At 42.3% G+C, this 21,614-nt stretch overlaps 1 protein-coding gene across 13 annotated transcripts in view; it reads left to right on the top strand.

Moving 5' to 3' along the window:
* DNAH8 (dynein axonemal heavy chain 8) overlaps positions 1-21,614 on the top strand; it is a 327,201-nt gene that overhangs the window by 274,272 nt on the left and 31,315 nt on the right. For all 13 annotated transcript variants that reach the window (XM_079934721.1, XM_079934718.1, XM_079934724.1 and 10 more), the window contains 3 exons: positions 5,194-5,310; positions 7,162-7,263; positions 12,533-12,693. In XM_079934721.1, the coding sequence (XP_079790847.1) occupies positions 5,194-5,310; positions 7,162-7,263; positions 12,533-12,693 (380 nt within the window). The remainder of the gene's footprint in view (positions 1-5,193; positions 5,311-7,161; positions 7,264-12,532; positions 12,694-21,614) is intronic.

Raw genomic sequence — 21,614 nt, 5'->3', positions numbered from 1 at the left:
AGTGGTGGAGGGTGTCTTGGGATGGGAGCAGGATTACCCAGTAGAAGGGGGTGCACTGCCATGGCAACCTGCATAGTTGCACCAGCCACTTCTGCACTAAGCTCTGCTTGCTTCCTACTCCCCCTGGCTTCCCTCCCCTCTCCTCCAGGAACTTGACCTCCACGTTGGCCAGGAGGTTACTGCAGCAGCGGCCGCTCTTGCTGCAGTCGGCCGATGTCTCTGCCTCGGCCAGCCAGCCCTCCTGCCCTCCCCGTGGGAGCCTTTCATCCCCAGCACCATGGGGCATGCCTCTGCTTATTAGGACACTACTTCCTGAGAACGTTTCCCGCATCCTCTTTTATTTATTTATTTATTTATGGCTGTGTTGGGTCTTCGCTGCTGCGTGCGGCCCTCTCTAGTTGCAGCAAGTGGGGCCCACTCTTCGCCGCAGTGTGCGGGCCTCTCACTGCAGCAGCTTCTATTGTTGCTGAGCACGGGCTCTAGGCGCGTGGGTTTCAGCAGCTGTGGCACATGGGCTCAGTAGTTGTGGCTCACGGGCTCTAGAGCTCAGGCTCAGTAATTGTGGCTCATGGGCCCAGTTGCTCTGTGGCATGCGGGATCCTCCCAGACCAGGGCTCGAACCCCTGTCCCCTGCATTGGCAGGTGGATTCTCAACCACTGCACCACCAGAGAAGTCCTCCCGCATCCTCTTGAAGATGACTCTAGGGGGAAACTTCCCTCTGGCCTCAATATTCTCTCTACATTTTGCCAGAAAGTCCAGTGTAGCACTGTTCTGGCCTTCAGAGCAAGCCCACACTCACCCTTCAGGATTTTAATTTTAAATATACCTTCCTTCAAAGTCTTGGTCTTCTGAAATTCAACAATTCTTCTTCAACAATTCCATTTGTAGTCTCCTCCCAACACCTCCTGCAGGTCACAATAACGTTTCCTGTTTTGTTCCTATTGATAGTCAATATACTGCCCCTTGTAGTGCAGCACATTGGACCCATGAGCATCTTAAGCAGTGGTCCTCAGCCATTGCCTGGGCCCCAGAATCCCCTGGAGGAGGCATCGGGGTGAAGAGCTCAGACCTTTTAAAAACTTCCCAAGTGATTCTAATATGCAGTGAGAGTGGAGAATAATTCCCAAAGAGCCACTGCCCTTAAGGGAGGAGTCTTTAGTCATTTTTATGACCTTTTCATGGTTTGGATATTTCTCCCCCTCACCTTGGCTCACCCACATTGAAGCCCACATTCGGGACTTTTCTTACGGCTTATACACAGCTTTGTGAGGTTTACTGCAAGAATCTTTGATTAGGAGTTCTAAGGGCCTGCGATGGCAGTTGCAAACTCGGAAATTTTACCATGGCTCTTAAAATATTTGTTTAATATTTAATAAAAATGGCCATATATATGGGGCTCAGAGAGTACCACTGTTAACAGTTCCTCATTCAGAAAAGTGTTTACTTCTTTGACATATATATATATATATATATATATATATTTTTTTTTTTTTTTTTTTTTTTTTTTTTGCGGTACGTGGGCCTCTCACCACTGTGGCTTCTCCTGTTGCGGAGCACAGGCTCCGGATGCACAGGCTTAGCGGCCATGGCTCATGGGCCCATGCGCTCCACGGCATGTGGGATCTTCCCAGACCGGGGCACGAACCGTGTCCCCTGCATCGGCAGGCGGACTCCCAACCACTGCGCCACCAGGGAAGCCCCTCTGACATATTTTTTAGGCTTAAGCCTTGACAAACACTCCCTTCAAATTTAATACTGTTTATAACAGTTCTCCCTTTGGGGAGGTGTGATTATAAAGTTCTTAGTGCAAATCTCTTCAAAATAATTACAGTAACATGATACAGATTTTTAAGAAGATCTTTTACACGTACCTCTGTAGTGTTTCCCAGTGGTTCTGACCATTTCTGTTAATTATTTTTACATATTCAAGTTTCCCTTATATTGTCTAGTATAGATTGCATTTTTCATCTTATGCTAACTCCAGTTATTAAATAAATAGGTGTGATGCTCCACAGAGAGCTTTGTTTTAAAGATGGGACTGAAGTGAATCTGCGCTGGACTGTGGGAGGCGGGGGATCATTGGACTGAGGTAGATTCTAACATAAAACTGGAAATAGCTTTGACATCATTAAAATGATGACTCCATTGAACAGCCTCTCTTCGGTGTTCTGAGGAGTATTCCAAGTTTTCCATATTTCACTAGTAGTTGTGTTTTATATATTCTTTGGAATAAAAAGAAGGAAGCTTATTGGTTCAGTCTAGCAGGGAGTAGACTAGTCTTCCTAAAATCATCATCTCCAACTTAATAATGGATGATAACCCCCTTCTGTTGAGTCAGGTTTTAGCTCTTTCTCCTAACATCAAATCTGTCTATGTTTCATCCCTGAATCATCACGTGGGGACGTAGTTCCAGCTACTCACCAGAGGTTGTCCTCTGCTGCAGTGGCACAGTCCTGCAGCCTCCTTCTGGATGAATCGTGAACTTTGCATTCCTGTCTTTGCTCCTGACCTTTGCTAAGCCCGGGATTCTTTTCCCCCTTCTTTTCAAAGACCAGCTTCAGTTTCATTCTTCCCAGGAGCCCTTGATTGAATGTCTTCTTCAAGCTTATCACCTGTGAAATTTTGACAGTTAATTATATTTAGTACCCTGTTGTCCTTTCCTGTTTTGTCTTATTTTCTCAACTAGATTAAAACTTCTTGAAAATGCACTGATTCTAATATTTTTCTATTATTGGACTCATCCTAATATTTTTCTAAACATAAGACTCATCCTATAGTTTCAAAAATACTAATTGGATTGGAGAGATTCAATATGCCAAATATTCCAAATTCTAGCAAAGTCCTCTGTTTTTGAGCTTCCAAATGAGGTCTTAGGTCCCAGTGGTTTGAGTCTACCCTGATATTATTCCAAGATGATACTTAGGGGTTGTTTTTTTCTTTATTGTCACTTACAGGGGTCAGTGACTTAAAAAAAAAAAACAATAGCAAGAAAGTGAAATGACCTCATTTGTGAAAGAAAAGACACCACATTTTGTCTTGTTTTCTAAAAGGAGTTAAACAGTTTATGACTTTAGTGAACCAAACTAAAAACTGAACATTTTAAATAAAAATTGATAGTAAGTAACATAAAATGAAGCAAACCTCAGCATTAGGGCAATTTTCAAAGATCACATTTTAAGGAGCAACTGAATTGCAATTGCTCAGTGCATGTAAACGGGAGTGTTTCCACAGAGACAATTTAAGCAGCTTCAGTAGTTGGAAAGAAAGAATTGTTGTTCATTCAGTCTCCTACCTAATTGAACAGTAAATTTTAAAAACTAAGTCAAAAGAGGTAAAACTGTTTTAGAGTTGATTCTCTTTTTTTAAACAATGGGAAAACATTTGTGTTTGCTTCGTAAGTGGTTAGCATTCTTCTCTTTGAAGCCCTCAAGGTGGAAGAAACCCCAGAGCCTCAAGTGTTAGCTGAACGCATTTTCGTGTTAGTACCCCATAGACCTTCCAGGCCCCCCTTGCTCCTGGAGCAACCTGGAGGAGGCTCACCATAGTGCTTCTTGGGACCCACGCAAGAAATTCAAAACCACATGTCAGCTTCCTAACTGACCCTCCAGAGAGTGAGAGAGAGTGCCTTTCATGCTGATAATAATCAACTCACATGTTTGTTTATTAGACAACCATGATCCTTCTCCCAAGGCACAGGTACAAAAGGGGAGACAAAAACGGGAGATATGTCTCCTCCTGTCAGGGCCTCCTCCCAGCCCCGTGGCTCCTCCTAATCTTCTCTGTGTTCAAGGTGGAAGACGGTTCTTCACAGCTCCTGAGTTTACAAACCTCTCTAGTTTTTCTGACTAGGACAAACTCTGAATACCTGTTCTGAACTCTAAGTCCAAATGCCTGGGAGAAGGGATATTGCTGGCTCTTCTTAGGCTGGTTGTTCACCTTTGGTCTAATTAGCTAAGGAGTGGGGAGTCACGCCATGCAAATGTCCAACACCTGACAGCCTAACCTAAAGAAGAACAGCTCTAGAAATAACGCTAGTAGTTGACATTTGTTGTTGTTGTTGTTTTTGTCTTTTTGCGGTACGCGGGCTTCTCACTGTTGTGGCCTCTCCCGTTGCGGAGCACAGGCTCCGGCCGCGCAGGCTCAGCGGCCATGGCTCACGGACCCAGCTGCTCCGCGGCATGTGGGATCTTCCCAGACCAGGGCACGAACCCGTGTCCCCTGCATCGGCAGGCGGACTCTCAACCACTGCGCCACCAGGGAAGCCCAGTAGTTGACAATTTTAAGGGTTGTTTGCCCTCAGTCTGACCTCCCAGGGTGGACATCTGGACCCAAATTATTTTTGATGTTTTTATTTAATATCTTAAAAGAGGACTTCCTGGTGGAAGGAAGTTCCACCAGTTATTTATTCCTGAATAAATAATTGGACCTTTCTTAGAGAGACTGATTGTGTGCTGAGGCAGGGACAGCTGATGGTATGGTAATGTTTGAGTTAATCCGTGTTGTGTACTAGGTGATGACGGCCTGGAAATATCAGTTCTAACACTCACATACCTTTAAAATGGTCTCCAGAATATCAGAGCAATTGAGTCATTTGGCCTGAGCCTCATTTGATTATTTGTGAGTAATTTGGTGATTTGAAACAGCCGCTGTTTCACAGGAGAGACAAATGAAGGCAATATGAATGTTTTAAGAGAGAGATGTCATATTTTACCATAGAAAACGTTTAGTTTTCAAAACCTGAAACTGCAAGATTACAAAGTGAAACTAGCAGGAAGTCTAAATGCCGTTGAGTGCTTAAGTCATTCACCTTAAAAAACTAAAATTCAAACCCTTGCATTTAACATTTGAAACTTTCAACAGTCCAGTTTAGAATAAATTAATTCATTCAACAGATATTTATTGAGCACCTACTGCACTTTTTGAGTTGATGATGGAGACCTACACTTTTTAAACCCAAGAACTCCAATTTGGCAAATATTTGGAGATTTGCTCTTGAAAGCCTTCTAGAGCCAAGGAGTAATATCTCTATTTGTTACTATATCCAAAATCATATACTGTTCTTTTATGATGTCAACTTATTTCAATATCATGCCTTAATTTTACTGTACTTTATGTTTTAATAATAAAAACAGGTATCAGCTGCAATACAATTTAAAACTCTTGCTCAATTACTTTTCTCTGTTGTTTTTAAGGAGCGACGCAAATTTGGTCCCTTAGGATGGAATATTCCTTATGAATTCAATTCTGCTGACTTTTCAGCCAGCGTTCAGTTTATTCAGAATCACCTTGATGAATGCGATATTAAGAAAGTGAGTGAAATTGTTTTTTTTTTTTCTGTCTTCATTGCCATCCTTAAATCAAAGTTCTACAGACATTCCCAGTCTGGGATATGCAGTGGCTCTGCTGAGGTTCCCCCCAGCTCTCCCAAAGGGGACCGATCATTCCAATCACCTGTTTACTGGTCCAGCCATTTCCACTCACACCCCTACTGCCCATAGGAGCGCACTGGGACTCTCCATCTCACACTTGTGTCCCCCTCCACCCAATCTCTCTCTTTCCTGAGGACATGCACAACAGAGGCAGAGCCCTGACAAAGGAACTCATTGTGTTGAGAAACACCACAGCCTTCTTCATGTCACATCCAAGTGCCACAGTGTACTTCAAGAGAATATATACCTTAAATCAGACTTTTCTTCCTTTATCTCACTCATGCTTCCTCAGAATCCTCAGAAATGAGAATATCTCCCAGCCCATGTAAAAGTTCTTTTGTACCTTAAGTCACATCTTAACAGACACTTAAGCTTATGCAGATAAATAGCAATGATTTGAATAATGGTCACTGATCCTTGTGTAACACTTCACAGTTTTCAAAGTGCTCGCATGTGCAGGGTCTCGTTTTTATTTTCACAACTCAGTGAGGTAGATACCCAAGGTGTTACTATGATCCCCATTTTACTGATGACGTACTAGACAAGAGAAGACAAGGAACTTCCTCAAGGTCACCGAGCTAAGAACACAAACCCAGTTGTCCTTTCACACAAGTGTTGCAAGGAGTTGGAAATCTGTTTTTTCCATGATCTTGAGGAATTTTATGAGGCTCTCAGAGCCTGTTTCCTCATCTATAAATGGCCGTGGTTTCCGTGAGGAATAAATGGGCTAGCATTTGTGAAAGCACAGTGTATGATACATAATCAGGGCTCAATAAATGCAAGTTTCCTATCGTCTCTCCCTCTCTTCCTTCTCATAGTTGATCTCAAAGATAATCATACATTCTGCAGTATCAGTATGATGACAGTGAGCCATGATGAATTATTTCTGGGTAGGGGGGAATCTAGAATCAAACCATCATTTTTCTTAGAAATTACAAAGGGATATTAAATTGAGTAGGACATTTTGATGAAAAATTATATCATATGGGTTCGTATTCTGGGACTGTTTATCATTTTGGTATATACAAATGACAGTTACCTTGAAATAGTTGCTTTGAAAGGCAATGAAGCTGAAAAATAAAAATTTAACCAAGAGAAATTAAATAAAAATTAAGCATCCTTACTTCTCCTACCCCAAATGTATTGAAGTATTTTTTAAAATAAAAAAACTATTAATATCTGAAATGTATTGCTAGTATAAGATTGCTATGGAAATTAATAAATACTTTGATGTAGTCATAGCTCACATAATGAAACAGGAAAGGATTGCATTGTAGAAAAATCTTGTGAATAATGTTCTAGTTGTTCTTACACTGTTTCAGAAAATATATTACTAAGAAAGCATATTAGAGCATTGATTACTTGATTTTTCTCCTTTCTTCACTAAACATGACTTTTTTCTTCTCTAACAGCTTGGCATTACTATAATAAGTATTACAGATAATTACATCCACAGATTGAAAAATAGTCTTCTTTTCCCCCTATTTTAAATAATCAATGAGCAATATAGTCACCAACGTTTACTACTGTAGATTTTTCTTTGGTGAACAAACCATAGCAGTTCCAGTCATGTAAGAGCAAAAGAGTTATTAATATAAGATAAGGAGTAATTTTAAATGCAGTCTAGCTAGTGCTTCCTTTTCCAGGCCTTTCTTTTAGAGGAAGATCCAAAATGTTTAGAACTATTTGTTTGGGTTGACAATGAATAATTCTTTTCTGTTTTTAATAAAGGGTGTGTCGTGGAGTACTGTTCGGTACATGATCGGAGAAGTACAGTATGGGGGCAGAGTCACGGACGACTTTGATAAACGTCTGCTTAATTGCTTCGCTCGAGTAAGTCAGTTTAGGGAAAAAAAAGCATGGATGCACATCTCATTGCATCTTCCTATTAAACAAGAATATTTTTTGTCTGTAGCAGGTAAGCCAAACTTAAAGGGAAAAAAAATACAGAGCAGAGCTTCTGAAAAGAACCAGCCAACCAAACCAAACCAAAACCAAACCAACTAACAATCTACTTGTGGTCCAGGACAGAACAAAGGTCAACTCTCAATGGTCTATGAATCTTCTCCCGTATAGATTAGCTGCTCATGTCCACGGTCTCTCCCCACTTCCCCTCCTGTAAAAATACTGGACATAATATCTCTGCCTTTTCCTCTGATTGCAAGTCTTCAGGGCAATTTGAAGCCCCAAGATAAGTGATTGGAGAATGAACCAAAATTTGAGTTTTCTCATCTCTTTCCATTAGGACAGACAATTGAAAATTGATGAAGTGTTCATTTTTTTCCTCTGTTCCCAGTAAAATCTGCATATATCATGTGGGTAAACATTTTCTAGAGAATATTATTCTTAGCAATTCTGGCTTTCACATCAAGGGTGAATAGTATAAGTACATCTACCAGATTCAAGTTATTCCTAAAACTTTTACACGTTAAAGAAGCAAAGTACATTACCTGAGCGGGAAAAAAATCAGATATTTTACCGTTATCTGAGTTCTCTATATTAGGATCTAAGTTGTTAATTCTTTGATTTTTTTCCCCCTTTTAACAAAATTAAGACCTCAACAACAAGGCATAAGCTTTGAGGGTATTTTGGTAAACGGGAGGTTGACCAGAAATCTGAATTTTTTTTCAACCCTTACTAGTATTTGCAAGTTTTTCTTAAAGCTGAATGTGGAGAAAGGTGGATGATAAGCGTTGGTAAGGATGTGTGGAGGCAGATCTGGTACAGATCTCTGGGGAAGCAATTAGGCAAAATTTACTGAAACTAAGTATCCTGGGTAAACATCCCAGAACATTTCTAGAAAAAGCCCACGAATGGATATGTATAAAAATGTCATAACAATATTGTGTGTGGAGCTGCAGGTGACCATCATAGGTTGGGTTCTCCAGAAACAGACTCTGAGATGGAGATCTGCTTGTGGGTCATCCCTTCCCCCAGGGCATGATCTTGGTTGAGGCGTCTCCCTTCTGCCAGGGCAATTCCTGGGAGGGACAATGTTGTGAGCCCTTAGTAGCCAGTACTCCAGACAGCTGGGGGAGCGAGTGCCTAGGTCCTGGAGAAGGATCTGGTAGCACATTACAGCATCCACTGTGAGGCCAAAGAAGCCTAAAAGAATAGATAAGAAGCCTAAGAGAATAGATAAGCAGTAGTGGGTGAGCACATGTAATACTATTGCACACCCTTCAAGGGTGCAACCTGGTGGCACTTAGTCATATGAAGCATGTATGGGGACTTCCCTGGCAGTCCAGTGGCTAAAATTCCACGCTTCTACTGCAGGGTGGGCGCAGGTTCGATCCCTGGTCAGGGAACTAAGATCCCACATGCCGTGCGGCGTGGCCAAACTAAGATTTAAAAAAAAAAAAGAAGCGTGTATGATATGACTACCCTCTGAACCAGAATCCCACTCTTGAGTGTATCCCACTCTTGAGTGTATGTCCCAGAGGAATTCTCAGACAAGTCTGTGGACATGTACAAAGATATTATTCATAGTATTGTTTGGGATAGTGGGAAGTGGAAAGCAACCTGGGAGTCTGTCACGGAGGAATAGATGAATTAAATGTTATAGATGCCTATCATGGAATACAATGCAGCACTTGGAAGAAATGATCCACATGACACCATGCATAGATCTTAGGAACATCGTGTTGAGCGCAGAGCTTTAAAAAATAAAATGAGATCTATAAAGTGGTACATGTATATTTCTCAAGGATAAATACATGAATTCAAGGACATACATCAATATCTTTAAACAGAAGCCCTCAAAGGGAAGGAGGCTGGGAGTGGATATCAGGGCTGAAGAGGGAGAAACTAAAATAAAAAGGGTCTAGAGTCATGAGAATAATAAAATGCAGGAGATGATAAACTCACCTCTGTATCTGAGGTTCAAAAGAGAAAAAAAAAAAAGATGTCTTAGTAAGCATACTTTGTGTTAGAATAACTGTACAAGTACCTAAAATTGGAGTTTTGGCACTGGAGACTGTGAGAGGTGGTTAGATTCTGGATATATTGTACAGATACTACCAGCAGAATGCTGATGGGGAAGGAAGGGGGTTGGTCAAGGATCACTCGTAGTTTTGACCTAAGCAACTAGATGGAGCATGGGACTATTTACAGAGAAGGGAAAGAACTGCAGGGAAAAAATGAGTTTTATTGGCTGGGGGTAGAAATTAGGAATTCTGTTTTGATCATGTAAACTTTGAGATGCTTACTGGACACCCAAGTGCAGTTGTCCAAGACTGTAAGCTCCATAAGGGCAGGCACTTTGCTTGTTTTACATCACTACCAAATTCCCAGCACCTGGAATGGAATCTTTCACATAGTAGGCGCTCAGTAAATATTTGTTGAATAAGAGAATGAATGAAGATAAACAAAGCAGTTGGATTTACAGGTGTGGAGCTCAGGAGAGAGCTCAGGGCTGGAGAAAAAGATTTGGAATTTGTCTTATACAGATGGTATTTAAAGTCAAGATATTAGATGAGATCATCATCTAAGAAGAAAGTGTAGAGAAAGGAAAGGAAAAAAAAAAAAAGAAGCTAAGGACAAGGCCCCGAGTATTTTAATGTATTGAGAAGGAAGAAATGTCAACTGAGAGAGGTCAAGGAAGAGGAGGAAAGGGAATTGACCTTTACTTAGTATTTGCTTAATAAATTTAAAAAAAATTTTAACCTACTTTAAAAAAATTATGTAAGATAGCCCAGTATAGAAAAACATAAACATTCAGCTTAATAAATTTCTTCAAATAGACATAAAATGTGAATGACTAGGGAGGCAAAGGCCTGTCCTCTGCTGCCCCTTTACCCCGACCATGTTATCCAGAATTGCCTGAGTGAAAATCACTTCAATTGTAAACCAGTGCCTTCAAATGGGATCCTCTTTCCCTATGACTTTCAATTTGGGGCTTATCTTTGAACCCTTATTTGTTTTCTCTGTTCTCAGCATCTTATGGTATGTCTCCCTTAAAACCAATAATTGTAGAACCTTATTCATTGTCCTTGGAGGATGACTGCTTATTTTTGTAGGGTACCTTCTAGAGTCTCCCAAAGTAATTCCATGTAGACTTCATACTCTGTATTTTGATTATACCAAAAAAGTCCTCCAAATTTGGTGAAACTCAACTACATTTGTGTTTTTGAGTCTAGCTATTTGTGGATTTACAATATATACTTTTGTACTTTATAAATAAAGTAGTGGAAAAACGAGAGGAAACTTCATTTTCCCTTTATACACATATGTCATCTGGCAACACAAAACTCAGTGTGGTCATTTGTTGTCTGTGTGCTGAAGACCCCATGGCCTTTGCCCCCCCTAGTCATCCACATCCCTAAAAAACTAACCTTTAAATAATGACCAAAATCATAGCACTGTTTTTCTTTAATGACCTTCAACTGCTCCCCATTTTTTAAGTTAAGCACTAGTCCTCACCCTGATATCCATAGTCATCCACAAGGTGACCTCACTTCCCTTTTTCTGTTCGATCTCTTACCACTGCATTATATTTACCTTAGGGTAAATACAGTGATTTCATCATTTACCCAACCTGCCTCACATTTTTTTGTGTGTGTGGTACGCGGGCTTCTCACTGTTGTGGCCTCTCCCGTTGCGGAGCACAGGTTCCGGACGCGCAGGCTCAGCGGCCGTGGCTCACAGGCCCAGCCGCTCCGCGGCATGTGGGATCTTCCCGGACCGGGGCACGAACCTGTGTGCCCTGCATCGGCAGGCGGACTCTCAACCACTGCGCCACCAGGGAAGCCCTGCCTCACATTTTTGCGTCAGTTTTTTTGTGTGTGTGGTCTCTTTGACAAGTTCCTTTGTCAAAATTCTATCCTTCAAGGCTTATCTCCAAAATCACCTCCTAGATAAAGCTTTACCTGACATCCATCTGGCTATTCTTTCTTCTTGGCTTTAAGCCTCCTTAGTACTTTGCTTATTTTTATTTCCTCTGTCTCTTACCTTTGTGCACTTTATCTTGTGGTTATTATGTAATTGGCTTATCTCTCTACTGTGTCACAAACTCCTTGAAGGAAAGGATTGTGTGTGTCTCATCTTTGCATTCCGTTCCTTTTCTAAGCTCAAGGCCTTGTGGACAGGAGTTGAATAGGATAGAACTGTGATGAGTAAAAAATGAAGAAAACCAGTACACAGGGTATTTCAGAGCAATCACTGGACCTAAAAAGAGCTGGAAGAAGAAGGATATGGAGGGAAGATACTAGAGAAAGTGTGACCAACCGAAGGAAGGCACAATCCCCCTCTCTTTTCACGTGGAGTCCTCTGAGTGATTCAGACATCCTGCCTGCATTTCTGCTCCTCCCACCATCCCATTATTTCCCTCCCTACTGGGAAAATCACTCCGTTAGACACAGAAGTTATTGCCTCAAATGAGGCTCACAGGCATTCAGCATTTTTTTTTTCCTCTTCAGAATAAGTCTATTCACACCAAGTATATATCTGTTCTCTCACTGTTACCTTACGGATAATCAGTTCATATGGAATGAGAAAAGGATGTCTTAAGGAAAACAGTAAGATGGTTGGATATATCTGGTTCTTGTGTCGAGGGACGTAACTTGATTAACAGAGGGAGCTCTCCAGCTCAGGGTGGGAAGGGAGACGTTTGTAAGAAGTTTTCCTGCTCGTGTGCAGTGCTCAGCGCCACTGTGAGCCACGCTGAGCACAACATAAGCCCCCAGGCATGAGCCCTGTTTGCGGGGAGAAAGGAGGCGGTGAAAATGCCCAGATATACTCTCATGTGTCTGGTTATTGCTTCTGCAATACATTCCCACATCTCTTTAAAGTGAGCTCGAGGGTCATCAGATTACTTCAGCAGAGGGTGGGCTTGCAAGGCTGGCTCTCTCCTCCTCGCCCTTAGAAAGTATCTTCTTTGGTGTTAAACAAAGACCGGGTTTCATTGTTTTTGTGTTGTGGCCTCTCTCTTTCCTTAATCTATGTCTAATTATACTATCAGTGGTTTTGTTAAGGTACTTTCAAACCCAATATAAAAAATGATTAAGATGGAAATAAGGTGACCCTATCTCCTTGATAGTGGCAGTTTTGGGTTTTCATTTAAATGTTCATCAATTTTATTTCTCCTGTTTTCTCTCCCATATAGGTCTGGTTCAGTGAGAAGATGTTTGAACCATCATTCTGTTTTTATACCGGGTATAAAATCCCCGTGTGCAAAACCTTGGACCAGTATTTTGAATACATCCAGTCATTGCCATCCCTAGATAACCCCGAAGTCTTTGGGCTTCACCCTAATGCCGATATCACGTAAGTTCCTGGCATATTTTAATTAGAAAGGATCATTTGTAACCCAGCCTGGCAAAGACTGTGCATTTCATTTTCCCCTTTCCCTTCTTTTTATTTTACTGTGAGAAATAGTGTCACTTCCTATCACTTCCTATCTCGCAATTACAATTTTGTCATATCTTGACCTGCTCCTGGTCACTAAATCCTACTGCTCCAGAGTTTATAACAATGTTAAAATCTCTAATTTATGCATTGATTATTTCTCCTCTGTCGTGTCATAAAACCAGTTGGTGTTACTGGTCTTGATGCCATTGGTCTGATAAGACAGTAGCGTCCCAGTTCTTTGCCTTTTACATCAAAAAACCTAATAAAAAATAATGGTCATAAACAGAACCACAAAGGGCCAGGAGGGTAGACAGAGGAGGAGGACTTGTATTTCTGTTTTGATGGTCCCTCTCCCCTTACTTGCTCACCTGCATCCTTCTGTAAATACCTGCCCATGGAGGGCACGATGCAGCGAGCACAGGAGCACAGGAACACAGATGCAGAGCCCGGGAGGAAAGGCTCAGAGTGATGTCCCTGCTCCAGTCACTGTGGTAAGAGGTGGTGAGGGAAGAGATAAGGCATGCATCCAAGTCCCAGGCCCCTTCTCAGACCCGTCCTTTGGATGAGATCTCACCCCTCATCTCTCCAGAGACCCCTACCTGAACACAAGACCACCCAGCTCCACAGAGAGGGCTCCAAGAAACCCCAGCTGAGAGTCTCCCTGGATGGTCAAGCCTTGGGCTCACTGGCCAAAGACCACAAAGTTTATGTCCAGCAGAGTGGCTGGTTTCAGGAAATGGAAGAAACCAAGACTCCTGTGGTAGATTCTAAGCTGTGACAACTGAGAGGAGTGCACTGTACCTCTCTCCTGGTCACTCACCTGCTGTGGCCATTTCAGCAGCGCTGCAATGGGGCACGGACATCTCCACCCTCTGGTTCCCTGCCCTCGCCCAACATCACAGAGTCCTGTTTGCTTCCATTGCATTGTGTCTCCACCCTGAGCATGCTCCCCGCCCCAGCACGAGGCTTGGCCTCCTGGCCTATGTGTCCCCCACATTCATTCTCACTTCTCCATAGCCTCTAATCTCTCCCATGCCTCTTTTCATCTTCAAAGATGTGGGCGTGACCCCCAAAGACCCACGAATGGCCATCACTCGTTTCAGACCCCGTGACAGAACCGTGATGGTACTTTGGTGGCGGCTCTAGCTATTATTTGAAGAGTCTGTCATCAGTTAGCAGGAGACTTTTGAAATGAAGAAATAAAAAGGCGTCCTCAGAGATCCGTTCGTGAATCAACATTATCTGAAAGAGAACACACAGAGAGGGAGTTTTACTTTAGCTAAGACTTTAGAAATGTGAGTCAGACCACGTCACTTCTCTGCCCAGGACCCTCCTGAGGCTCCTATCTTCAAGTCAAGGGCAAAAGCTGACAATGACCTACAGGTGACCTACAAGGCCCAGTAGTACCATCTGCCCCGCCCCTCATGGCCTGGTCTCCTTCTGCCCTCTCCCTCACTCTCGCCACTCAGCTCCAACTTCCGCTAGCTTCCTGTTAGTCAGGCCAGACGGCTCCCACCACAGGATACTTGTACTTCCTGGAACATCCTTCCCCCAGGTATCACCGTGGCTTACCTTTTCACCTCTTCCGGTCTTTGCTTAAATGTCACCTTTTCAATGACGCCTTCCCTGGCTGTCTTATTTAAAAATTGCAAACCACTCCCTAACCCCCACCCCAGACTCCATCCTCCTTGCTTGCTTTGTTCCTATCACTTGTATCACCAACTCTTTACTTATTTATTTGCTATCATCTACCTACCATCACTAACATAAACTCCATTATGTCTGAAACTTTTGTCTTTTTTCACTACTGTACCTCCAGGGCTAAATAGTGCCTGATACTCAGGGAGTATTTGTTGAATGCATCAGCAATACTAAATTCTCCTAGGCTGCGGAGAATCTAATAAATGGGGATAGTCCATGGAAAGATCTCATGAGTTCACGCGAGTGGGCAGAAAAATGGCTAATAAGTTTTAATGCACTTGTAAATTAGCAATTGGAGTGGTTCACATATGAGGGCTCTAAACTTTGATTCCATCCTTGGGAAGAGCCCGAGGAGTCACCATAGCTGGTACCTGGAGAATCTGATCCTGTCTGGTACTACAGGATCCTACCAAGGAGTATATGAAACAAGGTTGGAAGCACCTCACCCTGACTTACAGGGATGGCATTCCTGTGCCTGGATTACTGCAGGCAGTTCTGGTCACCAGCTCTCAAGAGAGATAAACCAGAGCTAGAAAAAGTCCAGAGAAGGGCAACCAAATTGTAATCCAGATGGGAGGAAATGATAAAGACAAACTATTTTTTTCCCTTGAATTTTATCTTCAACTATTATAAACCCTCAGAAAAGTTGCAAGTACAGTGAACACCTATATACCCTTCACCTTGGTTCACCAGTTGTTAACATTTTGTTCCATTAGCTTTTTCTTGTTCTATATTTACATCTCTGTATATTTATATATCTACAGCTATATCCATACATAACCACATCTATTTCTCTCTCTCTCTGTGTGTGTGTGTGTGTGTGTGTGTGTGTGTGTGTGTGTGTGTGTGTGCGCTTATAGACCCTCTGAGTGGACAGAGCTAGGAAATACGTATTTTTTAAAACATTATGAGCTCATACTGTAACTCCAATACCAATTGTACACCTCAGGGTTCTTCCTTGTCCTCCCTCATTATCTCCTTTCTCCCTCGGGGAGAACCCTGGTTCCCAGCAGCTTCAATATGTTTACTCATTTGCTCCAAATTACACTGCTGTTACTGAAAGTGGGGTCCAGCTTCTCGCCACTCAAAAGCCAATAAAGAAGCAAGTGGGTGGAAAGGAAAGTTTGCTTTATTTCGGATGCTGGCAGCCAGTGGGGAGGGCGGACTCCTATCCAAAGGCCGACTTCCTCCACTGACAATCAGTGGGCAAGAGCTTTTATACACAGAGGGAGGGGACTACATGCAGAAACAGCACAGTCAGCTCTGATAGTCATCTTGAAATTGGTCATGCAGTGGTCTGATCAGCGTCATCTTGATTAAGTACGGTTAATCTTCAGTTCCAGGGTCGGTTTGTTTTCATTTCTCGGAATTGTGGCAGCTTATATCATGGCTACGGTTTCATCATCATGTAGTTAACTTCTTCCACCTGGTAGGGGTTTCAGTATCTATAAGACAGCTCACAGGATACAGCTCAGAATATTATCTACAGCCCTTGAGGAGGAGCTAAAGGTCCTTGACTACGCTTAATGACTACACTATTATTATTTAGTCTTGTTGGACTGTTTTGCTTTCTTTCTGCATTCTCTCGCTTCTCTGATTAAACTTATTCTTTGGCTAAAGTTTTTCCACAGACAAAAGGCAAGCTGAGGACATGGGGGGCAAGGACCCTAGGGTCCTGCTCCGTTGCACCACCAGTACCATGACCAACGACAAATGTACTAAGTGGAGGTCAAGATTTCTTTGCAATTCCTTTCGTCCCTAGAATATATCCCACTGAGGGTGTACAGAGCACTATGTTCAAAAGTTACTCAGATTGTTTTAAATCTGTGAGGTTATGCTATCCGTTGATGTATAGGTACATTCATTTGTTTCTATTTGTATTACATTTTAGGTTTTTTTAAAAAAAAATTGTTGATTTTTTTAAGTATATGAAACATGATCATGGCTCAAAAGCCACAACTAGATAATAAGGTTCTTAGAGAAGTCTCGCGCCCTCCCAACCCATTTCCCCTTCCTTTACAGGCAACCAAATGCATTAGTTTCTGGTTTATCTCCCCTGTGTTTCTTTTTGCTCATATGTAAGTACTATGTATATTCTTATTATCCTTTCTCTCTGATACAAAATTACCATACCATATATATATATGTATATATATATGTACATTATTTTGTGTCTCACTTTTTTCACTTAGTGCATCCTATAATCATCTATATGTTCATAGGTATCTTCCTCATTAAAGGCGCACCTCGGAGATATCACTGGTTTGGTTGCAGACTACCACTATAAAGAGAATATTGCAATAAAACGAGCCACATGATTTTTTTAGTTTCCCAGTGCATGTAAACGTTATGTTTACACTATGCTGAAGCCTATTAAGTGTGCAATAGCATTATGTCTAAAAAACAATGTACATATCTTAATTTAAAATACTTTGTTGCTAAAAAATGCTATCATCTGAGCTTTCAGCAGGTCATAGTAGTAACATCAAAGGTCACTGATCACAGATCACCATAACAGATATAATAATAATAATAAATAAAAGTTAGAAATATTGTGAGAATTACCACAGTGTGACACAGAGATATGAAATGAGCAAATGCTTTTGGAAAAAATGGCGCTAATAGACTTGATTGACACACGGTTGCCACAAACCTTCCATTTGTAAAAACTGCAGTATCTTTGAAGTGCAGTAAACCGAAGCACAATAAAACAGGTATGCCTGGATGTTTTTTTTTTACAGCTGCATGCTCTTCCATTGTTTATATGCATCGTAGTTTATTCATCCATTCTCCCATGGGTGGGCATGTAGGTTGTTCCCAATATTTTGCTATCTCCAGTAATTCCTCAATTAATAATCTCATGCTCGTGGTTCCTCATATTATTGGAGATGTATTTTTCAGGATAAATTGCTATGGGTGGGATTGCTAGATCAAGGATTAATGAATATTTTCAGTTTCCCTTACAGAAGGCTATGCTGTTTTGCACTCTCACCAACAACATGACACGCACAGTGTCACGCAGTCAACAACATGATTCACGGTCTCATCAACAGAGTGTTGGTGAAGCTTATTTTTCACCAATATGACAAGTGAGAAATGGCATCTCGGCATAGTTTTAACTTATTTCCTCTTATTTTAAGTGAAATTGAGCACGTTTTCCTATACTTAAGGACTATTTGGACTAAGGTACCATCTTGGAGACCCTGTGAATAAAGCCAGGTGTGCAATGATACCGGCAGGGATTAAGGATGATGACGGGGTGGAGGCTAGAGTGAAGCTGCAGGACCAGTCCCACAAGGGGGCTGATAGGCTTTAGTGAATATAGAGCAATGGCTGAGAATCTCCTGTGGTTTTCATCTATTTGTTATTGTTGTTGCCTGCTGTATAGAGAGGGGCACAGCGAGCCTTCTTTGTCCTTTGGCAAGTCTCTCTTCACAGCTCTGTCCAAAGACTTACATGCTGCCACTGGCAGGCATGCTACAGATGCCATAAGCCGTCTTTTCCCAAAGTAGAGTGTTGGGATCTTGCAATCTCTCATCACACCAAGTGAGGTCAAGTAAAAAGTGCTGTACCTCTGCTTCAAATGAGGATTATTTCTGCTAGAAATAACTAGCTGGCCTGTAAGACCTGTGACCTTCCTCTGATCTCTCTTCATTCTTAACTTCCCCCTTGGTCTGTCCTAGGGTCTTACTGAGGCTTCCCCTCTTTCCAGGGACCTTGCCCTGTTTCTGGTTCCTGCTCAGGTAGTAGCCTGTGTTCAGAAGCTCCATGTTTGGTCATTTTCTTGGCCTCTGAGTGAGTTTTGTCCTAGGTTTGATTCTTCTTTCCTCTGGTCTCTCAAGTACGTGGTGACTGTAACCCTAGCCTCCCTCTTCCTGGCAGTTGAGCCCGCCTACTCGGAGGGCTGTGCTCCAGCGCCTCGCTGTTCTCCCACCAGCCACCAGGAGGCAGTAAGCAATAACGGACGAAGCTTCCCAGCTAAAACCTAACCCTGCTCTCCTCCCAGCTACACCCTTCCCACTCCAAGGAGAAGTGACTCTCCAACTTCTATGTGAAATGAAAGAACTAAAGGATTCCTTGTTATTTCTGGTCTGGAAGCTGGGATGGTGGAGGAGTTGGGAACAGGAGTGCATTTGAGGGGGAATTACAGAGTCCCGTTTGGGTTGTTGAGTTGGGAAAGAAAGAGTGGGATGTATCTGAGTGGGGATAGAGTGTATCACGTGGACTGGAGCCCAGGTGAGAGGTTTGAGCGCATTTGTGCAGAGATAACAGTTGAAGCCAGAGAGGGGGGTGACCTCTCTAAGATTCACTGGCTATATCTGTGTGAATGTCCTCAGCTAGAAGAATCCTTATTAATTTTCCTGACTGTCCACCCCATTCAACAACACTCTTGCTTCCAGTCAGGCCCACCAGCTATAATTGGGCCGTGGTAGAGAACCCTCTGTTTCTGCTGATCAGAATCTGCACTCTGAAGTTAGCATCCATAAATTTGAGAGAAGAGGGAAATCTGGGGAAGGGGACCACACGTCCTTCTCCTCCATCCTTGCTTAAGAATGCGGAATCCCTGAAGTAGAGGGGGTGGAATCCATCTGAATAAATGCTTTAAAATAAGTAGAATCTCTCCCAAGAGCTTAGATACCTTGCTGACAGGGACCATAAAAATGCATAGTTTATTCACATTTTATTATCTAGATTTGTAAGGTACCAAGGACTCTGCACATTCAACTACCTCAATGTCGAAAACAGTTACTTATTTTCACTTTTAGTCATTAGCAGTTATGCATATTTTTCTACCTTCTGAAATTTAGCAAGTGTCTTATTAAACTTTCATATTCATTTCTATGCAGGATGAATTTAATTGTATTCCTTTGAGTATTAGCTGACTTTTGAGCTCCAGATTTTTATTAAGAAAATTATGCTCATTGATATTTCATGTGCGAAGAGGTATATAAATCTAGGCTGCTTTGGATGTGATAGTGCACTAATAGCTCATTAGACGGTTAATTGTTTATTTTATACACCGTTCTGTTTTTTAGTTAGTTTGCATTTTATTCTTCTTTTTTTTTTTTGCAGTACGCGGGCCTCTCACTGTTGTGGCCTCTCCCGTTGTGGAGCACAGGCTTCGGACGTGCGGGCTCAGCAGCCATGGCTCACGGGCCTAGTTGCTCCGCGGCATGTGGGATCTTCCCGGACCGGGGCACGAACCCGTGTCCCCTGCATCGGCAGGCGGACTCTCAACCACTGCGCCACCAGGGAAGCCCCATTTTATTGTTCTTGACCTCAACTATCCCACCCAACAGAGATGACTTAGACATCTCCCCCAAACCACAAAGCTGCAGTTCCAATATGAGCCACTTCCCATATTTACCCCAAAGAGAGATTTTCTGCTAGAAGTATCTCGGGACCAAAGCTCATGGAGTATTATAGTTCCTGTTCCTCATCTCAGAGTGTCTATGGGGACTGTTTTCTTGAAAGCCCTTGGACTTTGAGGCACACAGAGATACTCACAATTCTCCATTATAGCTAGCTAACTAGACTTCTGCCTTTCCTATCTTTGCAAACAGAAAACCACCTTGTGGAAAAAAGAAAGGTAAGCTGTAAAGCCCTGGCATTCTGTGCCTAATAAAATATGTGGTGGAACAACGATCTGGAGAGCTTGTCCAGTTCTTATGCAAAATGGGTCAGCTTTTCAGGGCTTCGTGCCCACATCCATAGCTTGAGGACTGTTTTCAGATCACCTCATAAAAAATAAAATCACCCTCATGAAAATGATTTCTTAGGTGAAATCTAGCAGCAGCATATCCATCAAACCCTCCCTGAGGCGCTGGTGAATGTGATCAGTGCCAGCCAAGAACAAGCATGTCGTTTCCATGCTGGTGTGCGCTGTTGGCACCCAGTCACTGGTGCAGAGCGTGTTTCCAGAAAGGATTCAAGATGGAGGTGAGCCGAGAGAGCTCCTGAGAATCCCAGATATGGGGTCTTTCCCCTTTTTTATTTGTAGCTAGAACAGGTGTAAAGAATGAGCTAGGATTTCCTTAGTATGAATGGGAATTTACTGCCTTTTTCTTCTCTTTAAACTTTAAAGATCTGTGTTTAAATATAATCATATTTAAATTATATCTATCTGATTCGCCTGTGTTTTGAGGAGTATACATATATATTTCCCTTTGTATATGGAAAGGTGCCAGGAAATGGATAGTAATGATAACATACTATACTTTTGCCATAAGAAGGAACAAATAATTAAATTTTCATGCCCTTTAAATATTGGAGAATTGCTCTCCTTTATATTTGAGGTTTAATAAAATCCAAGCCGGGCTTCCCTGGTGGCGCAGTGGTTGAGAGTCTGCCTGCCGATGCAGGGGACACGGGTTCGTGCCCCGGTCCGGGAGGATCCCACGTGCCGCGGAGTGGCTGGGCCCGTGAGCCATGGCCGCTGAGCCTGCGCGTCCGGAGCCTCTGGAGCCTGTGCTCCGCAACGGGGGACACCACAACAGTGAGAGGCCCACGTACCACCAAAAAAAAAAAAAAAAAAAAAAAAAAAAAAATCCAAGCCAACTGGCCTCAATTCAATAAACAAATATTTATTGAGAACATACTCTCTAGCCAGCTTGGGGATACAAATATCAGTAAGAGGCAGTCCTTACCCTTGGAGCTCATTGTCTATTAGGGAAGATAGATGAGTGACAGATAGTTGTGCAATTCGATATGGTAAACTCTAAAATCAGGAGGGATTATACACTCTGCTGTGAGAGCAAAGGCAAAGGAGTAATAAATTCCAGCTTAGGGATCAAAGTAAGCTAGTGAGACAGTCGTACCTTAAAGGATGTGCTGGAGTTCTCAGACTAGAGAAGGGGTGGGGAGGAAGTGACTGCAGTATGGGGGTGGGGGGAACAGCAGCAAGAAGGACAGAGTGGAAGGACAGAGGAAGATAATGAGCAGGAAGGATGTGTACATATATCAAATCATCAAGTTGTACACCTGCAATATGTACAATTAAAAATAAATAAATAAAACAATTAAGCTCAGTGAGAAAAAAAGACATAGATTAGGGCACCTACACAAAGGGACAATCCAAGGAAGGGTATGAGGATATAAAAGTGTATGATGTGTGTGGAGAACCGAGTCCAATGTGC

The sequence above is a fragment of the Stenella coeruleoalba genome, assembly GCF_951394435.1.
Source record: "Stenella coeruleoalba genome assembly, chromosome: 10".
Classification (NCBI taxonomy): Eukaryota; Metazoa; Chordata; class Mammalia; order Artiodactyla; family Delphinidae; genus Stenella; species Stenella coeruleoalba.
This window is presented reverse-complemented; position numbering and strand designations above follow the sequence as displayed.